The sequence below is a fragment of the Pituophis catenifer genome, unplaced genomic scaffold (genome assembly GCF_029215685.1).
Source record: "Pituophis catenifer annectens isolate HBS135680 unplaced genomic scaffold, rPitCat1.0.hap2 SCAF_3, whole genome shotgun sequence".
NCBI lineage: Eukaryota > Metazoa > Chordata > Lepidosauria > Squamata > Colubridae > Pituophis > Pituophis catenifer.
The window spans coordinates 153,293,696-153,314,043 of NW_027256883.1; the positions used below are offsets into that span (position 1 = coordinate 153,293,696).

The window sequence follows — 20,348 nt, forward strand, 5'->3', positions numbered from 1 at the left end:
TTTTTCAGAGGGATGAGGAATTATTTTTCCTATAAGAATGGAGGAGAATATATACCTATATTGTGCAGAACTGACGAGAGGGTGCAGTGAGATTAATTAATTACCACCAATTTCATTTCATTGTTTGCTGCTTTGAAAGGAGAATCTCTATGCTGAGACATCCTCCATTCCAATATACAGGTAATTATTCAGATCAAAAAAACACACACTTTGTCTTCCTATCAGGTAAATATGATATATCTGAGCCACAAAATCCAGAACCTATCAGTGCAGAATCAGCCTATGGCAGTGATGACGAATCTTTTAGACACCGAGTGCCCAAACTGTGCACACGCATGCCCAAACTGAAAGGTGTGTGTGCGTGCATGTGAGCATGCATGGACATGCACAGGCATGTGTGGATATGCATACGCTTGCGAATGCATGCATGGGCATGCATGCATATGCAGCAGAGACCCAAAGACCAGCTGGCCAGCAGGAGGCGGAGCATCCCAACACTAGCAGCACGGCAAAAGGTAAGATCTTTTTCTTTCGTGAGCTTCTGTTTCAGCATTTGCAGGAAAACAGAAGCTCATGAAAGAAACGCCACAGAGATCTGACTTGGGGCGACTGCGCGTGTGCCAGGAGAGAGGGCTCTGCATGCCACCTCTGGCACACATGCCATAGGTTCGCCATCATGGGCCGATGGTATGAGGTACCTTAAAGCCATAATGGATGTGATACTGCTGGCCAATGCAGATATACTATCTTTATCACTTGTTCATCTGTGGTGTTACCAATTATAATGATTGGCAGACTTGTGAACTATATGTTTGTTTGCTAACTTAGCCATTCATGGGATGGGGCCATAAAGAGCTTTGTTTTTGTCACAGATGCGTGGGTTGAGTAAATGAGATAATTTATGTGTGTCCTTAGAAAAGCGTTTAACTTAATTTTCTGCCATGTGATACGCTTGGGTCAGCAAAGGTTTGTTTTCAGGTAAATGCCACTTCCCGTTAGTCCTCTTCCTCTATTTCCTCCTCTGAGTGATCTTCATTTTTCAAGGGGTCACTGAATTCAAAATTTCCTTCAATGTCCAGCACTTGCAGATGCTTCAGTCTTTGGAAGGTGCTCTCTTTCACAGCACTGAATGCAATCTTGTTAAACCTTGAAATTTAAAGGAAAGAAAATGAATAGAATTACTTCCCAATACTTTATTACAATGTCCTTCCTTGTCCTATAAATTCTATACTAAGGGAAGGATACCACTAAATGGCTTTTTGTAAAGAGGAAGGAGGTTAGTCTGTTTCTCTCCCTTTTCTACTCACACTTTCGGTTTTTCGGTTTCATCTCCACCCATTCTACCTCTCTTCATTCTTACAACTGATGTCTTACAATTTCAGGAGATTTCTATGTGCGTAAAGTAAGTTCTAGATACAGGTATCTACGATCACAATTGAGCCCAAAATTTTGGTTGCTAAATGAACGTTTGTGAAGTGAATTTTGTCCCATTATGTGACTTTCTTGACAGGGTTGTTAAGTGAAACTGACTTCCCCATTGGCTTTGCTTGTCAGAAAGTCCCAAAAGGTGACCATATGATCCCAGGACACTGCAACTGTCATAAATATGAGTCAGTTGCCAAAGTCTGAATTTTGATCATGAGATCACAGTTATTTTTCACAATGCTGTGAAAAACAATCATAAGTCAGTTTTTTCAGTGAAGTTGTAACTTCAAATGGTTACTAAACGAACTGTTGTAAGTTGAGGACTACCTATACTATATCTGACAAGGATTTATAAGCACAACGAATGCACAATTTCTTGTCCATAAACAATTAACGCACATAACAAAACATGCTTGAAGTACAGTATAGAGTTCATACATAAAGAAAAAGGTATTTTTTTACATTTGTGAAGCCATTTGTGAGAGTCTTTTTCCTGGCTACACACCTGAGATAAATTCCCTTGATATTGGGGGTGGAATCAAAGGCATCTTCTGGCACAGTGCTGATCTTGTTGCTCTGGAGATATAGATATTCTAGAGTTTCTGGTAAACCAGATGGAATCAAAGTCAGATGATTGGCAGCCATGTCCAGTATCTGGAAAAAGATCCACAAGAGAACAATTTAAATAATTAACAAAAGTCATTCTGATTTACTTGAAAAGAGTAAATTACTATAAATCCCACATTCTATAATTCACTCAGATCTATATTTTGTAGGTGCTAGGTTTACTCTACACACCAGTGAGATACCCACAATACTGTAAGCATCAGTACCCAATAGCAGAGTGCAAGCTCTCATCTCTTCCCAGCAAATCCAACATTATTACCTTTGTAACTATATTTCTCATCCTCTCTCCTTCACAGTTACACAGACACACCATTGCTTTTGATATTCCATGTTCCTTTGTCTGTTCTGTAGTGTTACGTTTAACTTCCTTTTCTTTCATCCTGGTCAGCTAACATATTAGCAAGAGGAATCCCAGTTCTTTCACAGATACATTGAAACACAGCTATGGAAATGAGCTGAAGCTGAGTGCAAGGTGAGCTGAACCTTTCCTTTCCTTTGGGATTGGCTTTGACTTCTGTTTTCTGCCTTTTGGTTTTGCTTGCTGTGGATTTATTCTGGTGAACTGAATAGCAATAGCATAATGATTGGTGTTTCAGATTGTGCCCATATAAACAGGACAGAGGGAACTCATTGATTACGGCTTCTGATTGCTTACTGTCACTGCTTAATTGTTCATGGCTCGTGACTGAAGTTCAATATTCTATATACTTTCATACAACTATGAAAGAATTAGACATCTCATACTAGGTGAAACCATCAGTCTATGTATCCCAAAAGTATATACATCCAGGTTTGAACAACTTCTGGCCCTCAAGCTACCTGTGGCCCAATTTCAAAACTTACAATGAGTGATATGTTCAGATATTTAAGAATTATCTGTTCCTTCCCTACATTTTCCTCAGAAGAGGGGGAGGGAAAGAGATTGGTGGATAATGGGTATCGTACGATTTTAGTTTCTCCCCCCCTCCCCTCACACACACAGAGAATTTTCTTCAGGTCAGCCTGAAGTAGTAGTACTTGATTTATGATCACAACTGAGCCCAAAATTTCTGTTGCTAAGCAAGATAAGTGAATTTTGCCCCATTTTGCAACCTTTCTTAACACAGTTGTTAAGTGAATCACTGCAACTCTTAACACAGTTGTTAAGTGAAACTAGGTTCCTCATTGACTTTGCAGAAGTTGCAATTAAAAACTGTTGTGTTTTTTCCTAATCAGTACAGAGTCAAAGGCACTATCACAAGGACTTTAGAAATACATAGCAGGGCATATCAATCCCGTGGTTAGAGATAGAAATGTCTTTGATTCCTTAATATTCCACCCATCTCAATATACCTGTTGGTTTTTTATTCCTCCTTCCCCTTTTACTTGTCCATACTACCTACAGAACTTCAGATTCTATGATAAAGTAGCACATTTTTTTTTCATTTTGTGTGGTTTGAATCATTCTTTCATTTTATATCTATTCCAGCTGTGTTTTTCTCAGAACATGCACCTTAATTTTTCTCCCATAGATCTGCCTATATGAAAAAGTTAATTACTATTTTTTATATCATTTATACACATCTCTAGATCTAGATCTCTGTACCTTAAGACTGGTGAGATCTCTCCATGATCCACTGTGAATTAAATTGTTTTTCAATTTGTTGGCGCTGAGATATAGCTCCTGTAGCTTTGACATGCCAGAGAGTGTGCCTTTGGGAATGGAACTGATCAAATTCATTTTTAACTTGAGGCTTTGCAAATTCTTGGGGAAGCCATAAGGCATGGTGCGGAGTTTATTGCCAGAAAAATCCAAGGACTTCAGTAGTTTCAGTTTACGGAAAGACTCCCGATGAATCTGTGAGCTGGTGATCTTATTGTAGCTCAGGTTGAGTTCCTCCATGAAATAAGTGGTAGCAAAATCCTCCCTGCCAATTTCTGAAATCTGATTGTAGAGAATCATAAGAGTTTTTACTCGCCTGGGCAGTCCACTGGGGATTTTTTCCAGCAGGTTGTTATATAAATGAACAGTGTGCAATTTCTTCAGACCATGAAAAGCCAGTGGATGAATCTCTCGGGCCTTGAGTTTGTTATTGTGAAGCAGAAGATATTCCAGGTTCTTGATTTGGGTCAAGACATCATTGCCAATTGATCTTATTGCATTCTTCTCTAAGTGGAGAAGAACAATGTTTCGAGGCAAACCGGGTGGAATCTTGGAAAGATTATTGCTAGACAAATCCAGGTACTCGAGTCTTGAGAGTTTCCTGGGGGGAAAAAAGGAATTCCTTATAAGTGTTTAAGCAGCCAAACACACAGTGTTAGTAGAGGGGAAATGAATAGGTTTTGCCTCTGTTTCTCATCACCGTAGCAATTGGAATAACTATACCTGCAACTCTGCCAGACTTTTTTTTTTCATATGTACATAAAAACTGTTGCTACCTATAATAGTTCATGATTAATAAATCTCAGTTCAAGAATCCATGCCTAATGATTGCCCCTTTAACACTGCAGAAACAGGGAGTGGTAAAAAATCAACCTGGCAGCCATGACAACTCCCGGGTCATGACACCATTATGGGTTTCAGATTGAATTTTTTGACCACACTTTGCAGACACTTGAAGAAGGCTCCTCTTGTAAGATGCCATTTTAATCTCCTGAAGAGCAAGATAAACAGTTAACAAAGCTTGTCAAAGACTAAATCAACTCCAGTTTCCAGTTTAATATCTTAATCAAAGGATGAGGCAAAAAAGGAGTTAAAAATAGTCAATTATGTCTTACAATCAAAGAAAATAAATATGGATCCCTAACCCTTTAACAGTTGAGTATGTTTAGAAGAGTCCCATGGTTGTTTGGGACCATGCGAAATAATCCATCTTCTATTATCCATTAAATGTGCATCCATTAAAAACTAACAAACTCACCAAAAGGTTTCATTGTCCATCCCCTCATTGTTTAATTTATTGTTCTGCAAATATAACTCTCGAAGATCTGACAGCTCATTGAAAGCTCCTACAGGAATCTTCTCCAATTTGTTATTCTGTCCAGAGACAAAGGGAACAAAGTGTGAGCCTCTTCACTGAAACTTCAGTCCTCAGAGCATAAGAGGGATGTTCTAAGGTGGTTGCGGTGACAGGAAGAGGCCAGAGAAAAAGCCAAATATGACCTTAAGCCTTAAGGCAATGTTCCCCACTTGGGTGACCTTCAATGAACATAAGAAGACAATCTCCAGAATTTCCTGCCAGATTTTTTTCTGTTCTAGAGCTTCCACTGTGGAATATCATTCTCAGGGGTATCAGCAGGAAGGAGATCAAAGTCTGACTCACCTCATGAGGTTTGTTTGGCATTGTGCTGTTATAGTTTGGCTACTGCCTAGAATGCAACTTTGATGTTGCCACTACTTTTTAAAGACTCTATCAGGTAGTTTTCTTTTTTAATTCTTTTATGGATTGTTTGTTCTTGGGCAGACAATATGATCCATAAATGCAATAGCTAAGCAGTCAATGTATTCAATAATTCAAAGGAATAAGCTTTATAAAGGCTGAGGTTCTGACATGCAACGGAACTGATATTCTACCTTAAGGTGTAGCTTATACAATGCTCGTGGTAGATTCTTTGGAACATATTTTAAGAAGTTGCTGGACATGATTAAGATTTCCACATTGTCAGAACCGTTGAACATGTTTTCTGGTAGTCCAGCATCATCAAGTTTATTGTTGTGAAGGTAGACTGACCTAAAAGAAGAAAATGAGAACTCTCTTATATCAACTACTCAGTCTAGTTATGTCAGCAGCTATCCACGCTCTTCCTGTCAGATATAATTCAATACAACTCTATCATGTGCCCACTTACCTCTTTTAGAGCTAAAGTACTCCAATTTTTGCAATGTTTCACTCTTAAGGAATTTGCTATCGAATCAGCTCAGCTGTCCTTTGCTTCACTTTTTCTAGCTCTAGTCTAAGGGTCTCTCCTTATTTGTCCTAACCTTGGGACCAACATGTCCTAGCAACCTTTTTTCTTTATGGTTTCTCTTGATACTGTCTTCATTGCATGTCCACCCAGGAGCGAGAAGACAGCCTGATGTTGTCCTTAACTGTACTGTGGTTGAAATAGCATTTTCCCCTTACTCCATTAAGGGCACCCTCCAAATTGATAAAATCTATTTGGAGTTTTCACCCATGAGTCTTTATCTCATGGAGGAAAGTAAGGCAGTGGCTGGGAAGATGTCAATAGTGCAGAGTCGGGATCAGTGAATAGGACAGGCCCATCACAATGAGAAAAATATTTCCCTTGAAACACTCTCCAATCTGAAATTAATCTCAGCAATATATTAGAGAATTATTTTTCTATGTTTTTTCCCCAAGGGTATCTTCTAAATTATTATAAACCTTGTGATCAGATTAAAACAAAAAGGTGAATGGGTCAAGTGCATGGGAATCAAATGTTACCATGGGGATTAAATAACAAATTCTTTCTTGACACAAAACTATTTTGGAATTTTCTGAATAGTAAAATAATCAGTCTCATCCTTCCCAGTTAAATATGTGGTAATGCAGATGTTTGACTGTGAAAATGACCGAAGACGGCATAATTTGGGATAGTTTGACGCAGACGATAAGCTCAGGGACAGACCAGCAGAAAACCCAGGTTCAATCACAGGCAATAGAAGGCAAGAATCCTTGGCAGCCAGTGAATGTAAGCAATGCTGAAATGGGGGATTTAACATGGGCAAGAGAATTCCCTATATTTAGAGATGAAGAGAGAGGGAGGGGCTGTGTTTTTTTATTCTGTTCAAGTTCAAGCATTTTAAATGCTGTACCTTTCCCAGAACTGTGATATGGAAACCATTGAAGCATTTAAGCCAAACAAACAAGCAATTGTGAAATCAAATATAATTAAACTTTGCAAGATTTCGGTGTTCTTGCAGGACATCTTACAAGATGTCAGTCCTTCTGATGTATTATATTTTATATATTTATTTATAGTGTCAACACTATGCAAAATCACACAATAGTTTAAAGGCCTGAAAAATGTCTGACTCCTGATTTAATTTATTCTTCCATCCAATCTGTAGTGGCATAAGAAGGTATAAGGTATAAGAAACCTTATGCAGAAATATTTCAGAAATATTGCAGCGTATTTCCAAGCTCTCCTTTCTAAGAGAATCCAATATCCACTCAGAGTCACCCGAAGCACGGGTAGCAAATAAATTTGATAAATAAAAAAAATAAACATGAATAAATATGGTGTTCCTAGAATTTCTCACCTCCCAGAGAATCGGAGAGCATGCATTCTTATTCTTGCTATTGAAATACGTCCTTTAAGAAAAGCTAAAAGAAAAAAAAATAGCATCCCATGTGCATAATAAATCTCAGAACTAGCAAAGTCTTAATTAACAGGCCTGTTTTCTGAGAGATTTTCCAATCTGCATACAAGCAAGCAACATCCAGTCAAGATGCTAACATAGGTTTGTTTGTTTGGATCGCTTCCTCCTGAAAGAAACATATTCTTACGAACATTCATTGTATGGCTTTACATGCTGCTTCTGCTGTTGCTGTTGCTGATGATGATTCTTCTGCTGCAGAAACAGGGTCCATTAAACCCCCTTCTTCTCCCCCCCCAAAAAAACCCCTCTTTTTTTTACCTCAGGTTTGGTTTTTGTCCAAAAGTGAGATCATAAATTTTTGTGAGATTATTGGCGGCAAAATCCACACTGATCAAAGTCTGTGGAAGGAACTTTGGAGCCATTGTGAGCTGGAAAAGGAGAGACAAGGCCAGAGAAGGAAATCATTGTCAGAGGTATAAAGGCTTCAAGCACACTCATCCTTGAGTTTTCCTTAGAACATTAAATGGCTATTTGTTCCAGTGAGGAAAGGTATTATGACAGATACCATAAAGTTGCTTCAGATCTCTCAGGATTAAGGATTTTTACCTTCCTCTCTAATACTAATAAATACTAGTGTGGAATGCATTTAAGCTTTCACTTGGAAAGTTGTGCTTATTGGACTCAACAGATATATAGGAAGCACAGATTGAGAGAACAAATATATTTTGCACAGTTTGTGTGTCCTTCCAGAAATAGCTGAGTCTTCTTTCTTGGGCAAGTTCCAAGAAAACCAAGAGCTTGGGAACAAATCCTGCTAAACATTAATTCCACAATCCTCAGCAGAATGCAATATAAATAGGCCATAATTTTTTTTGCAGAAGACTGTTTTTCTGGTTACCTTTGAGAACCACTGAGGTGCTTCTGACTCTGTTGTAACCCTGTGGAGATGTAATGGGGAAATCATGATGATTATTTAACATTTATTTTGGGCCAGTTGTGCACTGAACATTGGATGTGGGAGGGGAACAAAAAAGATAAAAGAAATGCATTGCACATACAGAATGGCCTTCTGGTATTATTTTGCTTGCGAAGATCTATTTTAAAAAAGAAAAGGGTTCCTCTCATATGGTTTTGTTGCAAGATTCCCAAGATTGACTTGTTGATTTTAAGTTGATAACTATTTACATAACATTTCATAGGAAAATATTATTTAATTAACTTCAAAATGCATCCAACAATTATTGCAGATTGAAGGAGTGTGATAATTGATGGAAATAAAATTAGGAAATGGGAAGAGGACAGACCGGGGGAGCGAGTGTGTATGTGAGCAGTTTAGAATTCTATTTGGGAGAATTTCACCAACCAACATTTTGCTGCCAGCTCTACCTCAATCTGAGAATCCCCTACCTGGAAGAGGCCAATGAGACCAATTTAGGTCATTAAGTTCAAAACTCAATTCTGGAATCCCAAATTAAAGTATTTGCTATTCTTGACAGATGGCTGTTCATCCTTTGCTTGAGCAAATATACTTTATATGCCAATTAAAGCCAGAATGAGACTGCATTTTATATACTGTATCCAGTTCTGGTTTTAATATTTTTTTTTTAAAAAATAGACAAACCTACAGGAGACTTTTTTGAACAACAAATCTTGTGGGGATATCCACAACAGAGACTTATGATTTTAGAAAATAAAATCCAACTGTTAGGAAAGATCCTGATTATTATTTTAAAGAAAAGCTTATTATTAAAAAAATCAATGAGGGATATTTGATTCTGGATGGAGCAGAGGCAATGACTGTGGTGTCTTACAGTAGATTAGAAGTGTTGTGGATTTTCTATGTGCAAAATACAATAATAGACTGTTACAAAGGGCTTTCAAGTTTAATTCTACTATTGGTTTTACTTGTTAATAGTTTTTTTTTCTAAGTAGTAGATAAATGCGAGGCCAAATGGCTTGGTAATCAGTATTCTAGAAATTTATGAATTGTGTGCCTGCTTCGCAAGACTAGGGAAATATTATTTTTGAAATATATTTATCAGTATTCCACTAAGGGGGACAATTTATGTTTGTTTTGTTTTTTCTTTTTATGCACATTTTTTCTTTGTGTGGTCTTGGGTAGTTTTGTTTTGTTTTTGTATTTCCTTTCTCTATTTTTTTTTTAGACTTTGCATTTTAATGTTTTGAATACAAATTAAGGAAAATATACAAACTGGAAGAGGTGCAAGAAAAGGCAGCGGGGGAGGGGGCACTACAATCAGTCATACGGACTGAGAGGTTCTTTCCACATTATCCAAGTTATTCATGAACATATTGAAAAGTACTACTTGTAAATATTCCTATTCACCACTGCTACATTTTCTTTGATATGTCTAAAATTTCTGATGTAGCTTTTTAAATTTAATCTAAATGTTTTTATTTGACTGTGACACCTAAATGCACATTGTTAGAAAGCTTTATCTGCAGTTTTATAACCAAGGCTAGGCATGTAATGATTCACTGGGGTGGGCTAAAACTCCAGCCTATCCCTGTTGCTCTGCTCGAGATGAATTTCAGCTAAAGCCTGAAAATATATTTCAATCTCTTAGTCCTGAATATGTAAAGTCATATTTTTTATGTGCCTCAGACGTTTGGTCGAATTCTCTTTTAAACAGGTTTGCTTTTATTATTTGGATGCAGTTTTCTTTTGCAGTACCAGCAGCACAAGGAGAGACCAATGATAGCTATTCTATCTCATAGGGAAAAAAAATTGGACACAAAAGTTCTGGAATATTAGTCATAGCCTGGCTTCGATTTAGTTTTTATGAAGCCCTCTTCACTGCCAAAAGTGTTACATGGAAAATTGTTGTAAATGAAGAAAAGGACACGGTGTTACTGGATAAGCAGTTTGGTACAGCAACTCCACAATAACAGTGCCCATTGTCTGAAAAAAACTAAGTTGCTGAACTTTCTCTTTATATAATGATGGCTATCCAAATTTTTAATTATCAGCTACCAGCAAATACTATGGAGCAGAGGGGTTTCCAAAGAGTTATGGAGACTTTCATAACTGAACTCCAAAATTAAGAATGTCCCCTTCACTTATCACTGAGTTATTTACTGACCAGGCCAGTACATAAACAAATTAAATAACATTAATAAATAAAACAAAACCCTTGGGCTAGAATAAGGAGGTTTGGCAATGCAGAGCTCTAATGGAGACTGGCAGGAAATTAGCTAGTGAGGAAGAAAGAAAATATTTAATGTATATATTTATTAAACAAGTGATAACACAAGAATTTAGTGCCAATGATAGAACATTATAGAACATTGGAAACAGTATAACCAGATTTTAGGTCCTGAGCTTTCAGTGTGATGCTTGTTTTTCCGCATTATTGTAATTAAATATTTTCTCTTCATAGAGAACTTTGGTGGAGATACGCTAGCTGTATACTGATCTAAGATCAAATCATATGATTCAAATATCAGTGTTTATATAACTTCATTTCTCAGACATTTCAAATAAGGCAACAGTTTTCTCCCCTCTCTTGAAATTCCCCAGAGAGACTTGTGGCTCGTTTTTACTGGATGTTTTGAGCACAGGCTGAACAGCCAGCCATCTGCTGGAAATGCTTTTAATCAGATTCTTGCACTCAGGAAGGGGTTGGATTTAAATATCTAAATGGGCCTGTTGATTATTTCTATCATGCTATCAAATTAAGGGAAAATTTTGTGGTCAAGGAACTCAGCAACACAAGCTATTTTCCAAAACTGCAACAATTGTTAGGTGATTATTTGAATCCACCATTTAAATATTTAAGATCATCTAACATGATCTAATCCATTCTCTAATTTTCTAGTGTTCTACTTCATTTTTATATATAACAAATTCATGAAGATCCTCAAATACAGGAGAAACAGCATTAAATACAATGACTTTCCCTCTGAAAGGTAATATAAATTTCATCTCAATGTTACATACAGTACATGTAAAGAAAAATGAAGATTTTAACAGGAGAAGGAAACTATTTGCCTTTTATCATATCCTCATGAGTTTAGAGTTTGAAGAAAAATCTATGGTTCCTATAGGGAAAGGTGCATACATTTTTATTGATAATATATAAAAAGGTGGCTGTGTTCGGGTTTGTTCGTTTATGTAAATGTATATCTTATCATTATGCAAATGTGTATCACATAACCCCTTCAATCTCTTTATATTATTAATTTTCATAGCATTGTTTTGTTGCCACTGTTGTCTAGCTCTCATCTAACTACTGTGGTAGTTTCCCTTAATTCCTCAAATTTCAAACCCACAAAGTTTTACCTGCCAAGGTATTATATTCCAGTTTACTTCCTTTTATTCTAGCTGGGGAATATGGGAGTCACAGGGCTACATATTGGACGACACCAATTTGAGAGAAATAGCAACTCTTGAAACATTTGCTAACCTGGTTATTTGCAAGGTACAGGTAATTCAAATTCTCCAGCTGGTCAAATGTATTCTCTGGAAGCCCTTAAAAGAATATGGATACAGTATTTTGACAATTAGTATCTCACTGGTTGTAACCACTGCAATTTTTACCTCATAAAATATTTTATGTGTGTTATAATATTGGTTGCTGCTGGTGCTATTTGAAAACCCCCCAAAATACAGATTAACATTTTTATAAAGGTGTTTTTAATTATATACTTTGGGATCATCCAAGCAGATACTCCTGGCACATTGACTATTTTGAACAGCAAATTCCTGCTTCAGTTGATATTGGTGAGTTGTGTAGAACTATAGACTATTATCCCAATTAGGATAATAGTAACCACAGTCCTATCAGGAGTGAAATCCAGCAGGTTCTGACAGGTTCTGGAGAACCGGTAGCAGAAATTTTGAGTAGTTCGGAGAACCAATAGCAGAAATTTTGAGTAGTTCGGAAAACTGGCAAATGCCACCTCTGGCTGGCCCCAGAATGGGGTGGGAATGGAGATTTTGCAATATCCTTCCCCCAGGAATGGAGAGGGAATGGAGATTTTGCAGTATCCTTCCCCTGCCACGCCCACCAAGCCATGCCCACAGAATTGGTAGTAAAAAAAATTGGATTTCACCACTGAGTCCTAGTCCTTACTTATCAACTATTTGTTCAGCAACTGTTCAAACTTACAACAGCAGTGAAAATAGAAATTTGTGACTGGTCCTTGAAATTGTGGCCCCTGCAGCATCCTCATGGTTAAGTGATTGCAATCTAAGTACTTGGCAGCTGGTGTGCCATTATGACAGTTGCAGCATCATATGGACACATTATTGGCATTTGCAACCTTCATAACAAGCAATTAAAGTCAATGGGGAAACCAGCAGGACGTCACAAGTCATGATCATGTGACATTATATTTGATGACTCAGAGTTATTTACTTAACAACTGCAGTCGGAACTGATGGAGCAAGCTGGCACAGTCACATGACATCACACTTAGCAACCGTACTGCTTAGCAACAGTGTTCCTGCTCCCTATTGTGGTTAATAAGTGAGGCCTACATGTATATCCAAATGGTTCAAATAGTATAGTTTGTTACAGAATAGGAACAGAGGATTATCATCCTTTTAAAGGCAATCTAGACTAAAGATAAAAAAACCTCAGAGGAATTTTTGAAGTTATCTGCCTCACAATTAGGTACATTAGAGCAGCAGACTGAGAATGTTAAATAGATACTGTCTTCCCAATGCTGATGAGATATTTTTTATTTAAAGCACAACATTTTCATCCAATTTTGTATTTTTACAGAAATGATTCTTTTGCTAATTTTGTGCCAACAGTGGTAGGTTTTTTTTCTCTTTTAAACTCCCCCTCCCTTTTTTCTGAAACACAAATAAATCCATCAGATTTAGAAAATGCACCATCAAACTGATAGTTCAGACCACAGTAAAGCTCTTCAGGAACATAATCATTTGCCAGGGGAAAAAAACAGGGCCAGGATATGAAATATGGCCATTTTTTCCTGTAATATTGTCTTTGCTGCCTATTATATTTACTTTTAAACTATCTTGGATTTCCCAACTTACCTTTGGATGTGAGTCGGTTGTTTTGTAAATTCAGTGTTTCTAGCCAGGGGAGACGTGCAAGCTGTTCTGGAATGATTGTTTCTATCTGGTTGTTCTAAAAGAAAAGATGCATTAAAAATAAAAGAGATTAGCCGAAAGCATTTGATCCCTAGTTAACTTCATTGCACAAGTTTTCTTTTGAAACAACAGGATCACCTGACTGGCAAAGAGATCACTCTTGAATGTGCTTATGCAGTGATACAAGTAGTCTTCAATTTACAACAATTTGTTTACTGGCTGTTCGAAGTTACAACGGCACTGAAAAAAGTAACAACCGGTTTTCACATTTACGACCGTTGCGGCATCTTCACAGTCACGTGATCAAAATTTGGCTGCTTGGCAACTGGGATGTATTTATGACAGTTGCACTGTCTTGGGCTCTGCAGGGTCACCATTTGTAACCTTCCCAGACAACTTCCAACAAGCAAAGTCAATAATTGGGAGAAGTCAGATTCACTTAACAACCCCAATTCACTTAACAATTGCAGTGATTAGCTTAACAAATGTGGCAGAAAGGGTCATAAAATGGGGCAAAGTTCACTTAACAACTGCTTTGCTTAACAATGGAAAGTTTGAGTTCATTGTGGTGGTTAAGTCGAAGACATTTGTTCAATTTTGTCTGTGTCTACAGTAAGCCTATTAAAATAGGGCCAGGACTGAAAGAATTCCTCTGAATCTACTCAAAAGCTTAGGCATAACAATTAATTATGTTGTTGTTGTTGTTGTTATTCCTAGTGATTTGCAGCACTTTGGATAGGAAGGTTTTTAAAAAATATTTTGGCGTATGTGGGGGTGAAACACAGCACCAATTTGCAGTTCCTTAACTCTGAAATTTTCCCAGGATTGGGCAAATGTTTTTCCACCCCAGCTTTTTGTGTAAATGATATGAAAACAACAAGTATCTTAGATCAAAGTGCACTTTGCCAGGTAAATAGATTTTACCTATTTACAGGTAATCCTCGACTTACAACAACAATAGAGCCCAAGATTTATGTTGCTAAGAGAAACATTCGTTAAGTAAGTTTGCCCCATTTTACAACTTTTCTTCCCACAGTTGTTAAGTGAATCACTGTAGTTGTTAAATTAGTCAAACTGTTGTTTATTTATTTATTTATTTATTTATTTATTTATTTATTTATTTATTTATTATATTTCTATACCGCCTTTCTCCCGTAGGACTCAAGGCGGTGTACAGTCAAGAAAAATATAGACACACAAACATCATAAAATTGCTAATTAAAATTATTACTTAGTTGTTAAGTGAATCTGGATTCCCCACTGACTTTGCTTGTCAAAAAGTCACAAAAGGGAATCCCATGACCCTGAGACACTGCAATGGTCATAAAAATGAGTCAATTGCTAAGCATCTGAATTTTGATCATATGACCATGGGCATGCTACAACGGTTGTAAGTGTGAAAACTAGTCATAAGTTACTTTTTTCAGTGCTGTTGTAACTGAGAACGGTCACTAAACAAGCTGTTGTAAGTCAAGGACTTACAATAATTACAACTAGTCCTCTTTAGCCACTGTGTCATTAAAGGACCAATCCCAGTTATGATAGTGATGGAAAAGTAACTTTGTAATCAATCCTTGCATTTACGACCTTTGGAAGATAAAGCAAACAAAAGCTGAAGTAAGATCATAAACATAATCACCATTTCCGTTAGCGCCTGAATTGCTGGTCCCAGTTGTGGTCACTAAACAAAGACTACCTCTAATTAGTTCATGAGTGACCCAATTATGGTCACTAAACAAGGACTATCTCTACCTCTTTCCCACTAATCAGTTTTTAAAAGTCAGTTATAAATTTTGCAGTGAACAAATATTACAGGGTGACTAAGGTGCAAGGGGGCTTGCCTCATCCAAGAGTTGTCAGTCCTTGTTTAGTGTACCTATACCTGTAAGGAAAGGTGGCTTGTCATTTCTGGGACATCCATGGGGAATTCTTTCAATGAAAATCCACCACAATCCACAATTCCTTCTGAGGTGCATGTGCATTTTTTCGGACAATCTGGAGCCAAGGAAGTATCTTGATGATTGAGCAGCTCAGGAGAATGTTCTGGGAACTCGTTGCTGTCTTCGTTGTTCTGGCCTTGAATCCTGCTGGAGTTAAGTACCAATAGCCACAGCACTGGAAACAGGAATAGGATCTTCAGGTACATTTCCACTGAAAGCAAGGAATTACAATGTATTGGGGATTGCTGCTAGCTACTTTTCATAAATAGGCACAGTCTTCTATAATAGCGAAACATAACACACACACACACAAAAAAAACCAACAGAAAAACAAGTGGATAAACCTTATTTACTCTCAGGTATAACCAATCAAGAGTTCTGTAAGATGACTACAAAATCTGCCAATCAAATGTAGAACTTAACCTTTTCCACTTTTCAAAATAGGAAAAAGAACATCTATGTTGTGGGCACCAATAAAGCTCCTTTATGCTCTTGTGGCTCCTATTCCTAAACCCTTGATTTATTTATTTTAGATTATTTTAATTTTAAAAAAATATGAAGATGGCATCCTACAAAAGGAAGACTCCGCTTTTATTTATAATAGTGCATCTGAGCTATATATATCTCCATAGGTATTCTTAGAAAAATGACAATAGGTTGCTATACCCAGAGTTTGCTTAGAAGTGGCACATCGGTCCTGAAAAAATAATAGACTGATTATGGATCCATGGAACAACTTGACTAGGATATCAGCTTATACATGGTATTTTGTGATTAATGATGATCAACATAACAGTCATTGTATGATAAGTATTCACAACATAACCTTAACTTTCCAAATATGTCCATCAGCTCCAAAATTCTACTTCTAAAAGTATTGTAACAGAAGACCAATTGTTATTATCTTAGCATTTGTGTATACCAAGAAAAAAACTGCTGATGAACTTTTTCTTAATCTACAGCAGCTCATAACCAAATTTGTCAAGTCTTTCTTACCTGGTATGCTTTTAATAATCACTACTGAAGCTTTTTAATTTTAATTAATTGATTAATTAATAATTCTCTACCTTTCTCTCTGGAGCTGTTCCCATTTTCCCATAACAACACTCCTGTGAGGTGGGGTACCTAAGAGAGTAATTGTCCCAAAGTCACCAATGAGTTTTGATAGAGGAGGGTGGACTTGAGCTCGGTCGCCCCAATGTCAGTTCAACTCCAAGCCCCACAACATTTTTAGCTTTCTAATTACACCTTGATCTATATCAATATCGTATACTTAATAGTATTATTATACACCTTATGTATACCGAATGTGTATTGCCTACATAGGTATTCACAGTAACCTTACAGAACAGATTTTTCACTCCTAAGACTTAGGGTCCAACAACCTGTTATATTAATAAAATAATTGTTTGGATCCTTTCCATTTTGTTGGTAATTTCTTTGGAGATGTTTTCCACCACACCTCTTCTTTAACTTGACATTTTTCCCAGTGTTTAATTTTTCAGAGTATGACCACTAAGAACAAACCAAAGAGTGACAATTTTTCAAAAACAAAACGAGTCATTTAATTTGCTATGTTGAAAGCTAGTCGATGGATAAAATCTTTGGCAGACTTAGATCTTTTCCTATCTGCCTAGTTGAAGGGCTTCCCACCCCTCTGAGTAGGCAAAAAACTAAATTATCATGATATTTGCTCTCCCCCTTGTTAATATCTAGCCTGCCTCTGTTGTCTGTTTTCAATCACCGAGGTCCCCTGACTTCCTTCCAAAGTAAGAACTTAACTTAATAACGTAACATAAAATGATTTAACAAATAGTACACACCTTGCAGTTGCCCTTGGATGAAGTCACAACGTAGGACAAAGTCTTACTCAACACTGGTTTAGCTAAGGATAACTGAAGTTCCCTCAGGGAATGGAGACAAGATAAAAAACACCTCATGGCAGAAAAATAAATATTAAAAAATAATTGTTCTCAAGGGTATGCTTGCAAATGAGCAAGTTCCAAAGTTCATAAATGTGTAATATTCTGTTTCAGACAGAATATTATTGCCTCAAACCATGCAAGCCTTTTGATATTTAAGTTTATGTTCCACATTAGTGAGTTTTTCCAGAGACCTCCATAGGGTTTAATTCTAACTTCAGCGTCAGAAACTGATCCAAACTATTTGTTGTCCACACTCCAATTTCAATCATCAGATCTTAAATGACTTCCATTATCAATAAAATTGCTGGCATCTTACTTAAAGGATGATGAGTATGTTTGCTTTTCTTTGATCTCTTTCTCTCAAACATGCACATACACATACCCACACACACCCACATAATATACAGTCTGTATAAAGAACAAATACATATGAATATACATCCTAAATACACACATGCGCACACGCACACACATAAATCAACATAAATGGATGCAATGTTGAAATGAAAAGTCACATGATAGGTTACCTAGATTTTTTAAAAATATAACAAAATAAGAGTTGCTTGTTTAAGAATGTGTCTCAACGCTCTGCTTGCAAGGAACAAGATCCTTATGCTTTTGGCATCAATCTTTCCCTCCTCTGAAGCAACAGCAGCTCAGATACCACTGGGACATGTTTGGAATAAAGAAACATCTGCTAGGTTTCACAAAGCAGGTAATCATATCAGGCAAGTTATTCCAATTCCTATTTTAGTTCAAAGAAAATCTTGAGGTGATTTGCTTTTCGAAAACTTCGGTTTATATAAAGTGCCTTAGTCAAAGCTTGTCCTCACTTCAAGCCTCTGCCAAGACTTCACCAAGGGTTGGCTAAGATCCTGTGACTCTCTACCAAGCATAGTATAAAGTTACTAATTTGACGGGTACAACTTTTTTTTTAGGATCTAAAACAGAACCTCCACCAATCAAGTCATAGAATCTCAGTATCATTGTGGTTAGGAACTATGTCTCTGGAGTGCTTGGGTGTGCAAGGAATTGTTTGAAAGTTATCTCCTGGGGGTGGGGGAAGCAATTGGACATGCACAGAAAATAAAAAGTCAATGACTCTGGTGCCTTCAGGCCTCTGCTTTGCCCCTTATTGTTTCCTGTATCCCTTGATCAGCATTATTAGGTTATGCAGCTTTGGGTGTTCAGAATGATTTTCCAAAGAGCCCCTGCCATTTACCATCTACAACCAGGCAACTAAAAAGTTAAAGTTCAGAAATAAACTCACCTCAACTTTGTGGACAGTGATGGAAGTGTCTGGAAAAAAAATGTCTCTCTGGTCCCCCCCACCAAAGGCTCCGTTTGCTCATGCCATGACAATTATACACGCCGAGTGCCGAACACTTTCCCCCTTTCCCGAATCAGAGGCTTTCCAGATGTGATCAGCACAACTAGAAAGGAAGGGGGGAGAGAGAGAGAGGGAGAGAGAGAGAGAGAGAGAAAGCAACTTCTCCACCAAAGAGAATTTCCTGTCCTTTTTTATGCAGGAAGGAATTTTCCAAAGTCACCATATGGGAAAATGTAAGTAAACAGGCTGAAGAATGTGGGAGATAAAATATGAGAGAAATTCGTAGCTGTGATATGAATTCAGTGGCTTGCGCATTCCCAATCATTTTTATCAGCATAAACTGAGGGAATAACAAGCAAAGTGAAAGAGAGAGACCAGCCAATTTATCCTAGGCAGCCTAAAAAGTGAAGAAAATAATTCTTAAAGCCTTGCCTTTTTCTAATAGCATTGCCATTTGAATATTTTCTGATTTCTAAATCTCAACCTTGATACCCACTGACACCAATTACTTCGTATATGGATATGCTTCTTGAATGTAAACAGGGGAAGATATCATTTGCCCCAATCATTTTTATCATTGCTTGGGGTTTTCCACTCCACTTGATATTCTCCTCAGTGTCAGGTTCACATATTTCACATGTATGTGGGATATGAACAAAGAGCATACTGTCTTATTCATCTCTTTTTTCAAGGAAGAACTCAATTTCTTCATGGAAATGAAGCAGCTACTGTCATTTCAAACGCTTCCAGGTGAAGTGCAGCAGAAGAGTAAAATAATTCCTTTAAGACCAGCTTTAACAACAATTTAAGTCAACAATTTAAACAGCCCTTGGATTGACTGACAAGATACTTATGGGAATTATGCAAATTCTTATCTCAAGTACTAGCCTGAGATTCTGCAATGGTTCCTTCTGAAATCCACTGTTTAATTAGCTGTGTTTAAATTTCTGTTGTTTCATCTCCATCACCACTTTTGGTTTATTTTCACCAAAAGGCAAGAGCAAAACGAATGCTTTCATCGAATGTATCAATTGTTTTATGCAAAACTACTCAGTATGGAAAATCTATTTTGCACTTTTCTATTCTGTACATCTACAGGCTGGAATCCAGGATCATACATGCAACCTAGATTTCAGAAATCAGAATAAATAGGAGCCTGAGTGGCGTAGGAGGCTAATGCCTCCTACTAAGGCAGCATTTAACATCCAGCTGCCTGCAATTACTGCGAGTTCAATTCTCACCAGGCTCAAGGTCGACTCAGCCTTCCATTCTTTCTAAGGTGGGTAAAATGAGGACCTGGTTTGTGGGGGCAATAAGCTGACTTTGTATAAAAATATACAAAAGTATGAAGGCTATTGCTTAACGCATTGTAAGCTGCCCTGAGTCTCCGGAGAAGGGCGGCATATAAAAATAAATAAATAAATAAATAAAATGCATTCATTTCAAGGTTCAGAAAAGTCCTGGGTTTTGGGAAGTGGGAAACTTTTCATCAAAACATGAAACCTTAACCAGTACACTTCCCCAGAACCTCAGTTCCCTAAATACAGCATACACTTTATTTCTTATGTTATGATTTGTTTCTGTGTTCATTGCTGGCAATTTCAAAAAAACCTGTAAGTTGTTATAATTTATTTCTGCCCACCAGGCATTCAAAGTGAGTATTGTCCCAAAGGTGCTTTTGCAAAAGGCAACTAGACTTTGTTTTTCCTTGTTT

At 37.2% G+C, this 20,348-nt stretch overlaps 1 protein-coding gene across 1 annotated transcript; it reads right to left on the reverse strand.

The window, feature by feature from the left end:
* Positions 1–462: 462 nt before the first annotated feature.
* On the reverse strand, positions 463–16,462 carry PODN (podocan). Its single transcript, XM_070939541.1, has 10 exons — positions 16,447–16,462; positions 15,322–15,590; positions 13,383–13,476; positions 11,782–11,846; positions 7,673–7,782; positions 5,606–5,762; positions 4,953–5,068; positions 3,638–4,295; positions 1,931–2,079; positions 463–1,146 (listed from the first exon to the last, which is right to left on the reverse strand). Exons 2-10 carry the CDS (start codon positions 15,583–15,585, stop codon positions 996–998), a joined length of 1,764 nt encoding a protein of 587 aa, XP_070795642.1. The 5' UTR covers positions 15,586–15,590; positions 16,447–16,462; the 3' UTR covers positions 463–995.
* Between the last annotated feature and the right edge of the window lie 3,886 nt (positions 16,463–20,348).